At 41.4% G+C, this 12,663-nt stretch overlaps 1 protein-coding gene across 1 annotated transcript in view; it reads right to left on the reverse strand.

Annotated features, from left to right (window-relative positions):
• The window catches only part of MAP3K6 (mitogen-activated protein kinase kinase kinase 6), a 67,882-nt gene that overhangs the window by 47,646 nt on the left and 7,573 nt on the right, over positions 1-12,663 (reverse strand). The window contains exons 2-5 of the mRNA XM_026702517.2: positions 11,521-11,660; positions 4,662-4,685; positions 3,613-3,800; positions 1,071-1,239 (exon numbers count right to left, since the gene is read on the reverse strand). Coding sequence (XP_026558302.1) covers positions 1,071-1,239; positions 3,613-3,800; positions 4,662-4,685; positions 11,521-11,660 — 521 coding nt within the window. The remainder of the gene's footprint in view (positions 1-1,070; positions 1,240-3,612; positions 3,801-4,661; positions 4,686-11,520; positions 11,661-12,663) is intronic.

The following is a 12,663-nucleotide window of genomic DNA, read 5'->3' on the forward strand; positions in this document are numbered from 1 at the left end:
TGATCAAAATTCGGGTGCTGGGCAACTGACTCGTCTTTATAACAGTCATGGGATCCCCTCTTGCGACCTTCTGACAAGCAAAGTCAATGGAGAAGCCAGATTTTACTTAACCACCATGTTACTAACATAACAACTGCGGTGATTCACGTAATAACTCTGGCACAAGAAGTCGTAAAATGGGGCAAAATTCACTCAACACATTTCTCATTTAGCAACCAAAAATTGAAGCTCAATTGTGGTCCTGTACATTTCAGTCATGACGTAGGGAAGCAACTGAAAACACAACCACGAAAGGGCTGCTGTGTTGGGAAGTGCAGGCAGTCTCAGCTTACAACCACAATTGAGTCCAAAATTTCTCAGCAAGACCATTGTTGAGTGAATTTTGTCCCATTTTGTGATCTTTCTTGCCACAGTTGTTCAGTGAATCACTGCAGTTGTTAAGCTATTAACGTAATCGTTAAATAAATCTGGTTTCTCCATTGGTTTTGTTTGTGAGAAGGTCACAAAAAGGGATCACATGACTGTAACCATCATAAACATGGGCCAGTTGCCTGAGTTTTGAGCACGTGACTGTGGGGATTCTGCAACGGTTAAGTGTAAAAACCAGTCGTAAGTCACTTTATTCAGCGCCACTGTAACTTCGTCACTAAGTCAACTACCTGCTGTCGGGATTCCGGCAGTTACCCCAATTAAATCATGAGTCTTGAGGCCAAACTTCCAAAACTTCAAAAGGATTTATTGGGAGTTAAAAGATGTGGCATTGCCTGGGTGTAGCCAACTCTGAGACTCATAATTCATTGTCACACTTGACCCTGGTTTTCCCCCCACCTCCTGGGTGTATCGTAATTCATATTCTCCAATGGGACACATCCATAGCCAAGAGTCATCAATCATGCTCTCCAGTTCCATGTACAACAACCTTCACAGTAGCCAGGTAAGAGAGGTACCCCAATAAAAAAACAAAACAGTGAAGAAACTACTGCTGTGGTAGTGTTGTGACAACCAATCCTACTTGTTTTCAGTTACCTGTGCAGAGGTGAAGCCCAAACAGCATCAAGAGGTGAGCTCACCTGAGCATCTCGGTAGGAGAGAAGGAAGTTCATGACAATGTCTAGGCTCAGGCACTCCACACTGTCCAGGCGCTGTAGAATGCTGGTCAGTTCATGGCTCAGTTGTTTCCCATGGTACATTTCACGAGCCTTCCGGATGTCACTCCGGATCATCTCCCGGAAGTAGCCACTGGAGAAAGCAAGCATACATTGGGCATTAATGCTCCCACCTTGTTCAGGGAGGTGAGTGGGTTTGCTCAGGGTCCCTCCTCTCTCCTGTGACACGTCAAATCAAATCAACCTTTATTGTCGGAGTACAACATCAGAGGTGGTATTCAGCATGTTCGGACAGTTCTGGAGAACCGGTAGCGGAAATTTTGAGTGGTTCAGAGAACCGGCAAATCCCACCTCTGACTGGCCCCACCCCCATCTACTCTCTGCCTCCCATTGAGTCCCAGCTGGCTCTTCTTCTGTTGCCCTGCACAGGAGAACGGAGCTGGAAAGCAGGTTAGTGGGGTGGGGAGGGAATGGGGATTTTGCAGTATCGTTCCTCTGCCATGCCCACCAAGCCACGGCCACCAAGCCATGCCCACAGAACTGGTAGTAAAAAAATTTGAATCCCACCACTGTACAACATGTGTACAATGAGATCATCAATGTTCAAGAGCCCATGCCCAGGATGAGCAGAGAAAGAAGAAAAACTAATTTTGAATCAAATGTAATTAAAGACGTATTTAATTAAATGCACATCATTTTTTTTTTCTTCCTAGGTTTTTTCCCCCCAGATCAATCAAGGGTTGATCCATTGGTTGCAACAGGAATTGACTGACTAGCTTGTCATCTCAACCTGACATTGAAGACTGAGGGATAGCCCAAAGTAACCCAGCTGGCTTTCATGTCATGCCTAAGGCGGGACAAAAAAAACCCAGTCTCCTGGTCATTGGTCCAAAGTCACCCAGCTGGCTTTCATGTCTAAGATGGGACTAGAACTCACAGTCACTCAAGCACTAGACCAAACTGGCTCTCAAAGCAGGCAATATGGTTGTTTAAAAGATGAGCAGTAATATGCTACATAAAATCACAACACATTGGCAACTTTTGCAGGGGCGCTACTGGGCTCAAGGCAGCTACACATGTGAAGGTTTTTTTTATGGATGGAGGAGTACGGATTCTCCAAAGAGTTGTTCCTAAGAAATATTTTATTAAATAAAAGGAGAAGAAGGCAGGCCCACTTTTCTAGACACGATGCACAGCGTTTGAAGCCAATCTCTGGCAACCCATCATGTTTTGTTGTGGTGACAATGGTGAGATTTACCACAACTTCCTGCCATCTTGACTCCAGGACGTTTTTGAGAACAGGAACTAGGATCGGAAAACAAAAAAAATAAGTCCTTCTGTTTTCTTTTGGTTGCTTCCATTTCATATTTTACTGTTTATATGAGCTACAACTAAAAATTTCATATGATCCAACCTTGGGCGCTAAAGGACCACTCTTCAGGAATGAGTAACATGGAACTGGGAATAACATGGAGACCATCACTCAATCTTCATTTCTCACAGGTAAAGAAGGCCTGATCTATCACCAAAGAGATGATGACAGAACTTGGCGATTGGGAGAAAGCTGGCTTCCAGCCCATTTCCCCATTTGACATCTGTTGACGTGGCACCACTCTTAACAGATGTTTGGTTTTTTTAAAAAAATCAAAACGAGAAGTTTGATACAAGCCGAAACGTTATGCTGTGGGAAAGGTCTAGATTTTGAGGAAACGTGAGAAGGCTTTGTGACAGTTTCCTAAGAAAGTCTAAATCCTCAAATTACTCCAGAAACAGAGATCAAAAAATTCAAAAGCTCTTGCTCTGATTCCAGTTCAGGTTTGCGAGGTACACATACCTCAAAAAATAGAAGGCTGCTCATCTTGTTTGTCAGAGGAGATTCCAAAGAATTTTGCATACAGTCTCCCTGCTTTCAATCACCAACTTCCCTGCTTAATTCAGCAGGATATGATATTTAACTATATTATACAGTTAATTATTAACTCTATTTAAATCTTTTTTGCTTACTTGTGTCTTCTTTGCTATCTACAAATACACATAACTATTATTCAGAGTCAGATTAAAGATCTATTTGTCTGTTTTCTTTCCGGAGTTGGCAATAAAGGACCAGGGGAAACTCAACTGCTTCGGTCTGTTGACGTTTCCAATGATAGGTATTGAGCTAGATAATGCCGTAAGTACCCAAAATAACACAGGAATCAAAGACATATTTTAGGGAGTATATCTAATCACTCTGAAAGATTTATAAATGGCCTGCCACGATAATCTTAATTACAAAGTCGTGCTTCGCGTTCCTTTGGAGTGAACTCAATGGACAGAGTTCACCCATGAAGCGAATCACTACACAAGTAAATTAGCCCAGCCCAAACCACCCAAAAGTTGTTTGTCCCTCCTGCCTGGGATATAGTTTCCAGGTTCTCGCCTCTGAAGAACTGTGTTTGGAAAAGTTCCTCTTGCTGCTCACATCAAACTCCTGAACTGAAGTAAAAAGAAGGAAAGAAGCCATTACCTGGAGCTGACGGAAGTGCCCTCAAGCAGTTTAGCAAGTTGCGTTGTCAGTGGGTTGAAGAAGGCTTCCATGTTGAAGTTAGACTGGTAAAGCTCAGTCAAGCACATCATGGTGCTGACATCGCAACAGAAGACCTTCTTCTGGTTTGTCACCACATATGGGATGAAGGTATAGCTCCCGTTGCTGTCCTAGAAAAGGTGCAAGAGACGTCAGTACAGAAGTCCACTCCATCCACCTCCCATTCTTCACACTGCAAACGTCTCTTGAGGGATCCCACCTTTGTTCATGGTTTCCCAACCATGGCAACTTCCAGGTTTATGGACTTCAAATCCCAGAACTCTCATCAACAGCCATTCTGGCTGTGGATTTCTGGGATTTGAAGTCCACACTGGACATTGCCAAAGTTGGGAAACAGAGGGCTCTTAGTGATAAAACATTTTTGCTCAGTGCTCAAAACTGCCTAAATGATGGAACTGGGGATTGGGTGAGTCCTCCCTTCTTTTTACTTTGGCCATAACGTATTACAAAAGAGGTTGGTGAATTTAGGATGGATTGAAGGTTGAAAACAATCTACCAGTCCTTCATTTCTACCCTATAACCATCAGCTCCCGATTTTTCACTTTCTATGGCCTATGAATTCACCAGAAGTTGATTTTCACACAAGCAATCCCCTTCCAGGGTTTTTTTTTAATTTATCTTGCAATTTACACACTAAAGAATTTTTAAAGCGCTGCTATTTGTTAGATATTCTTATAGTCCTTCCCTTAACTCCAGGTGTCTGTATTTTATGATTTAATTTCTAATCAATATTTGACAAACAGCTTCTGTATTTGAAAGCTGATCAACAGACTATTGGCTGTTATATCCATTTTACCCAGATAGTAGTACTGGTACTACTCCCACTACTATTAGTAGTAGTAGTAGTACTCCCACTCCCACTACTCTTAGTAGTAGTGGGAGGAGGAGGAGGAGACAAACATTGGAATAAGCAATCCAAGAATAGAAAATGAGCATAATATCGTGAATGACAAATAATAAGTTAGGCTTACCGAATTCTTCTGAAATATTACTTCCTACAAAAAAAAGAAAACCAGGAAAACATATTAGAAAGTTGCCCACTGCAAAATATGCCTGGAGGTAAATGTTGTGTAAAAGAGATGATTTCAGCAGCTGCAAACCTATTATACTAAGGACCCTTTACCGAAATTGATTTCCCCGACCAACAGTTACAAGTGAAAGATGCTCACTTTTAACAACTTAGCCAAACTGGAGGTATAATAAGACCTAAGTAAGAAAAGTGTATCCTGACTGAGAAAAAAAGGGGAGCAATGGCTATCTTATTGCGCAGAGAAGTCTGCAATTGACCAAACCTAGCCTTTTTCATGCATTTAAACCAAAAGGCCCAAAGCTGAAAGTAGCTGTATTCTTGCAACATGTTGAACCCAAAAACCAAGCAGCTACATCTGAACCCTTTGTGCCAAAAAAATCTGCATGTGGCTAATCTATGGTGGACCATCATCCGACCTAGAAAATGAGATGAAGTAGAGTTAAGCAAAGGGAAATCTGTTATGCAAATGCAGCTGCAACAGAGAGTTGAAAGAACAAAGGCTACAAACAACAACTTTCAAGGATGATAGAACTAGATCAGTCTCAGAACAATTAAAGAGTCATTGCAGATCATCCTTCCTTGACCTAATGCCCCGCTCTTCCACAGAGAGGAAGGGGGGTCAAACTATTTTCTACAGCACCTGTAGACCAGACAAGGAATAATGGATGAACAAGGAGAGATTTAATCTGGAAATAAAGAGAAACTTTCTGACAGTGAGAACAATCCACCAATGGAACAGAAGTTGCCCTCAGAAGTTGTGGAAGCTTCATCACTGGAGACTTTCAAGAAGAGATTGGACTGCCATCTGTCAGAAATGGCGTATGCTCTCCCGCTTGGGCAGGAGGTTGGACTAGATGACTTATAAGGTCCCTTCCAACTCTGATTATCTGTTAACCTGTGTTGGACTCCAATTTCAATAAAGATAGCAAATATACAGAGAGAGGAATTGCATTTGTAATCTGTCAACATCTGGAAGGTTCACGTTTTCAATCTTTGCTTTAAGAGTAGGGTTTTTTTCAATCTGGACAACTTTAAGAGATCTCAACTCCCATTTTGTACACCACACAGTCTTGCTCAAATGATTTTCCTGGAAGTTTTTGATGCCTTTAATCTTAAAATCTTAACAAAACTTCCTTGTGATGTAGGATATTTAATCTAGTTTTAAGGCTGTGTGTCCTCTACAGGTATACAGCTAGTCCTTGACTTACGACCATAATTGAGCCCAAATTTTAGGTTGCTAAGTGAGACACATGTTCATCCCCATTTTATGACCTTTCTTGCCACAGTGGTAAAGTGAATCCTTGTAGTTAGTAAGCCGGTTGTTAAGTGAACCCTTGTCAGAAGGGTTGCAAAAGATAATCACATGATCCTGGGATACTGCAAACGTCATAAATACAAGAGTCAGTTGCCAAGCATCCTATTTTTGATCACAGGACCATGGGGAGGCTGCAAATGGTCGTAAGTGTGAAAAACATCATAAGTCACTTTTTTCATGCCGTTGTAACTTGGAACAGTCACTAAACGAACTGTTGTAAGCCGAGGACTACCTATATTTAACACTACATAACACACCAGACATAATTAAGAAAAGATCCTTCAAAATAAGAGATAACAGATAATCAGAGTTGGAAGGGACCTTGTAGGTCATCTAGCCTAACCCCCTGCCCATGCAGGAGACCCTACACCATTTCTGACAAATGGCAGTCCAATCTCTTCTTGAAAGCCTCCAGTGATGATGCTCCCACAACTTCTGAAGGCAACTTGTGTTCCATTGGTTGATTGTTCTCACTTGTCAGAAAGTTTCTCCTTATTTCCAGGTTAAATTTCTCTTGTTCAGTTTCCATCCATTATTACTTGTCTGGCCTTCGGGTGCTTTAGAAAATAGCTTGACCCCTTCCTCTCTGTGGCAGCCCCTCAAATATTGGAAGACTGCTCTCCTGTCTCCCCTGGTCCTTCTCTTCCCTAGACTAGCTATGCCCAGTTCCTGCAACTGTTCATCGTTTTAGCCTCCAGTCCCCTAATCATCCTGGTTGCTCTTCTCTGTACTTTTTTTCTAGAGTCTCAACATCTTTTTTATAGTGTGGTGACCAAATTGGGTGCAGTTCTCTAGGTGTGGTCTTATTAAGGCTTTATAGAGTGGTATTAGTACCTCCCTTGATCTTGATTGTATCCCTCTGTTAATGTAATTTAGGATTGCATTGGCTTTTTTGGCTGCCTCCATCCCTCCTTTTCAGAATTCTTCCCAAAGAAAACCGCACAGCAGTTTTCTGTTATTGTTCACACATGACACCAAGGGCAGCATTATTCATCCCATGGAGTTTATCTTGGAAAAATAACCTATTACAGCACTGAATGGAGGAGAGGATCTGAAATTTAATGACATCTTGGTCAATGAATCGTTACTTTTATGTATCTAAGAGGCACAGGGCTGTTTAAATTCAAACACTAGCAAAACGATCTGCATCCCATATGTCAATTTTAAATAACAATAGCTTGGCGGTATAGGCTTCAACCTGAGATTACTCATACTGAAAGCCAGTTGATAGAAATCAATGGACATAGATTCGGTCCTGAGTTATTTCAGCTTCAATAATTTTGGTGGGTCTGACTTAAATGTGGATCTGATCAATTATTAACCACACCATGCAGTAGCCAGACAGCAGCAACCAGCAATATTTTTTGCAAGATCGCTCTTGAGTATTTCCACACGTGCTTGTGTGCAATGGACTGTATTTGCACTTCTGATTCCAAGATAAAACACTCTCTGTGCGTGGTGTGTGTGTGTGTGTGTGTGTGTGTGTGATTCTTTCTAATTAAAAGAAGTGGGGACAATAAAAGACGCATATAACATCACACCAAGCTGCAATTTGTAATTGCGTGGAAGTGTTACAGGCACAGGATCCGCTGGTTAGCACCAAAGATAATGACCCAAGACAGCTGCAACAGAGACAAATACAATGTAGTCCTTGATTGACGACCACAATTGTGGCAAAATGGATGTTGCTAAGCAAGAGAGTTGTTAAGTGAGTCTTGCCCCCTTTTACAACCCTTCTTGCCACAGTTGTTATGTGAATCATTGTGAGTTGTTACGTTAGTAACACAGTTGTTAAGTGAATCCGGCTTCCCCATTGATGTTTGTCAGGAGGTGGAAAAGGGGGAATCACGTCGACCTAGGACACTGCACCCGTCATAAATCTGAGTCAATTGCCATGCATCTGAATCTTGGTCTGTGACCATGAAGATGCTGCAATGGTCGTGGGAAAAACGGTCGTAAGTCACTTTTTTCAGGGCTGTTGTAACTTTGAATGTTCACTAAATGAACTGTTGTAACTCGAGGACTACCTGTAAACTAGTCCAGCCTCTTCCATTATACTTCTCGGTTATCCAGTGCCCGTAAGAACATCTGCCCATTAACCCAAAGGTGCCTTTTTTTCAGGAGGCAACTGGACTTTCTTGTTTTTTCCTTGAAGACCTTTCGCTTCTCATCCAAGAAGCTTCTTCAGTTGTGACTGGATGGTCGGGAATGGAAGGATTTATATTCCTTGCGGACAGCTGGTCATTTGCATCCTTTTAGCGGGTCGTTGAAGCCACCTGGAGGTTTATCTGTGTCCTCAGAGTCACCTGAGTGGTGCAAATGGGGGGTGGAGCCTTCTTGGAACTGTGTTGTAGACTGAAGAGAAATGATGTTCTATCCCTCTCCCTCTGTTGAGAGACGGCTGTACAATGGTTGATGGCCCCTCTTTCAAACCAGTGGCCCTCTCTGTCCAAAATGTGGACTTTGCTGTCTTCAAAAGAGCGAATTTTTGTCCCTTAAATGCAAATGGACTGCTGAATCTAGTCTTGATGGGTTTGTTCTCCCAGGTTAACTCCTCGTTAAAAAGATGCAAATGACCAGCTGCCTGCAAGGAGTATATAAATCCTTCCATTCCCCACTATCCAATCAGAGCTAAAGAAGCTTCTTGGATGAGAAGCAAAATGTCTTCAAAAGAAAAACCAGGAAGTCCAATTGTCTCTTGAAAAAGCACTTTTCAGACAACCATGATCTGGAATGACTGAGAATCTCCATAGATACCTGCCTGTTGAGGTGTGTTGGGAAGAGGTTGCCGAAATATTGAAAGCCACTGCCTGTAGGTGGGGTTGACACTGAACTTCCAAGAGCATGACTCAGTAGAAAGCAGTTTCCTATATGCTTAGAATACCTATGTCCCTTCCCTCTATGGAAATATGTTGAGAAACCACTCTGGGACAGAAAGGCAATATTCCAGTCCCTGCCCCAGTCCTGTTATTAAATACACTGCTTGAAGACATAGGGAGACAGGTGTGCTAAAAAAAAAAACCTCTGGATGTGAATCCACGTAGACATTCTTGGAAAAAAAGAAATTGAATTTCTCTCACCCCTTAAGCCAGGGGTCTCCAACCTTGGCAACTTTAAGACTTGTGGATTTCAACTCAGTTTAGTTGAAGTCCACAAGTCTTAAAGTTGTCAAGTTGGAGATCCCTGCCTTAGGCAGTCTTACATGCAAGATTTCAGATTTCGAATTTGGCCTTCCCCCTACAGACATGTCAAAACGATGACTCTTTACATGTCTAAGAAGATTCTCAGTCATCCAGGTCATGGTTATCCCAAAGGTGCTTTTTCAGGAGGCAAATGAACTTGGTTTTTCCCTGAAGGTATTTCACTTCGCATGCGAAATGTCTTCAAGGAAAAACAAAGTCCAGTTGCCTTTTGGAAAAAGCACCTTTAGGATGGTGCTCTCTACTTCAAATTTATTTTAGAAATGTGGAAAACACAACTCGAATCCTCATCAGAAACTGGTGGATTGAAAATAATTTTTGCAAGAACAAAAGGACAATTTTAGAAATGTGTTGGACATTCTGGACAACTTGGAGCAACGTTTTTGATAAAACAAGTGGCAGAGAAGGCCTTTGACAATTTAAATTGGGATTTCCTTTTCAAGGTTTTGGAAGATATGAATTTTGGAGAGAACAGGTCGATTTACACTTCACAGTAAGCACAAATAATCGTTAATGGAGTTCTAATAAAGCCGTGAGTGATACAAAAAGGAACAAGGTAGAGCTCCCGTCACCCTCTCTTTTGTTTACTTTGGTTCTTGAAACAGAGACATAAAACAAATGAGAGGATTGTTGGAATAAAGATTTTAAAAAGAGCTATAAGTTAAGAGCTTTTGCCGATCACCTGGTATTTGTTCTGGAAGATCCTTTAATGCAGGGGTCTTCAAACTTGAAACTTTAAGACTTGTGGACTTCAACTCCCAGAATTCCTCCTCTAGCTCAGGAATATTGGGAGTTGAAGTCTTGAACTTGCCAAGTTTAAAGACCCTTGCTTTACAGGGAATTGAAATATTAATGGGCAACTTAAAATAATTTGATATAAAGATAAAAGTAACGATTATTCCTGTCCAGTCATGTCTGATTCTAGGGGGTGGTGCTCATATCCAGTTCTTAACTGAAGGAGTCAGCATTTTCCAAAGACAATTTCATAGTCATGTGTGAGAATGACCATATGCTGGGGCACACAGAAGACTGTTACCTTCCCACCGAAGTGGTACCTATTTATCTACTCGCATTTGCATGCTTTTGAACTCCTAGATGGGCAGGAGTTGGAGCAAGTGATGGAAGCTGACTCCATCACTTGAGTCTCGAACCCAGGCCGTCAGCTTTCCAACTGAGTAGCTCAGCATCTTTAACCACTGATCCATCATGCCGCCTGCATTTTGTTTCAATATATTAGTAGTATATTTAAGATTGATAAACGGAAAATAAAGATATTAACAAACCAAATTGAAAATAGAAGATCAAATAGAATTGATGGATAACACACGTTTAACATTAAGACCAGATTATTTGTTTTTAGAATTGTTAGACAATCAGTTTGAAAAAGTTAGGGAACTTTATTTCTGTACATGAAAACTGTAGCCAGATTATTGTATGCACAAAGATGGACAGATTTGGCACTACCCACAATGGAGGAATGGTTTTTCAAGAAAATTGAACTTTCAAAAATAGTCAAATTGACGTCTTTGTTCAGAGAAAAGATAATATCTACGTTTATTACTTACTGGAAATCCCTTATTAGATTTTTTTGCATGAAACAGAACAAAAACTAAACTTATGATTTATGGGTTTGATGATTAGATAGGGTAGATGACAGATAGAAGCGAGTTATGTTGTAACTATAAAGTAGTTACATAAATAAAAGGATAAATTTACAAATTTACTTATAACTGCTGTAAAGAAGAGAAAAAGCTACTTTGTATCTTTCTTTTTTAATTTTCCTTTCTATTTTTCCTTACCTTGCACTTTCAGCTTTTTCTTTTAATTCTTCCTTATTGTTTCTTTTTCTTAATTTATATTAATTTGTATTCATTTTTTATCTTTTTAAAAATCTTTAATAAAAATGATAGAGGTCTGGTGCTTCAGTTCCTTGAAAAGTAGAAACCAGAAGTTTGATACCTGCTTCCCTCTGTCTTCGAAACAGCTGGATTTGAACCAACCCAGCCTGAACTTGTCAGTATGTCTGAACTGCCAAAATGTGACTCCTAACAAATTGCACTGTGGAGTTCTCTGAGCTTGGTTGTTTGCTTGCAGAGGTTTCATTACCCAACTGGGTAACATCACCAAGTGCTGTGGCTAGCACTGATATTATAGCATTGATGAAGTTACTTAGTTGGGTAATGAAACATCTCTAAGCAAACAACCAAGCTCAGAGAGCACCAAGGACTCCACAATTCAACCCTGTATCTTCCCTTTTATCGGAACTGCATTGTAACCATACTCACACGGAGAGCTTGCAACTCTGAAAGATCGGTATAACAGCAAAGGAGAATATTGTTGGTCATACTGAAGCTCTCACGTACTCCCAGATGATAGAAAAGTGAAGGCTGACACAAGCTGTTGCTCATCTCCACAACTGCCACATCTGCAAAGGTAGAAAGGGCAGATATCAACCATAAATCACCAGCATTTCAACGTTTCCACACTGCTCTCATCCGGATGGTGGCTAAAGGCAGGTTATTGAGGCCAATCTCATTCATCTTGAGCCACCTCTTGCACAAACAGAGAAGGAAGCATTCTGGTCATCAGGGACACAATGTCCCACAAAAACACAACAATCCCCGGTATCTTGATGTCTTTAATACCACACCCTACTGCTTGTTCATTGTCCACCAAGAGTTTTGAAGTTCCGTGCAGCTTTGCAGCTAGCACCTAAACCAGTGATGGCTAACCTTTCCAAGTGCCCAAAATGCACGCACGCACACACCCAAAATGCAACCCATGGTACCCCGTGCATGAGCCCCATTCCCCCATGCATGCGCATGTGACCCCATGCATGCACCCATCCCACCGCTCATGCATGCATGACCCCAACATATGGGCCCTGCTCCCTGCACATGCATGGCAGAGATCCGAACACCAGCTGCCCAGCGAGAAGTGCATGGAAATGCACAGCAGAGCTGAGCTGGGTACAGGTTCCCCATCATGGACCTAAACCCTCCTGTGCAATTTATCAAGTGGCTGGAGATCTTTCTTGGAGATTGTTCCAAGGACAAATGAAGAGCAAACGAAGAGGCTGCCATATGTATTTTGTAGGCAGAATTTCCCAGGATGTTCCAGGCTGAACTAAGGCTAAAAACTTGCAAAACCGCGGCTGATCTATTCAAACAATACAGGAATAGATGAACTAAACAGCCTGAGGGCAACTTACACGGATCCATTCCATTCCATTCATTGCAATTTTTTTCTTGCTGCTTTTAAAGCGTGTGTATAATTGTTTGCAGGAATTGTTTCTAACATTCTTGCTGTTGAAGATTGTTGCTACGCTTGTCCATTAGATGATCCGATATGTGTGTGAGTGTGCGTATAAATATATGCACAAGGGGAGATAATTGCGAGAAAAGGACTTGTAAAAACAAAACAAAACA

The sequence above is a fragment of the Pseudonaja textilis genome, chromosome 10 (assembly GCF_049901715.1).
Source record: "Pseudonaja textilis isolate UNSWEBS1 chromosome 10, rPseTex1.2, whole genome shotgun sequence".
Classification (NCBI taxonomy): Eukaryota; Metazoa; Chordata; class Lepidosauria; order Squamata; family Elapidae; genus Pseudonaja; species Pseudonaja textilis.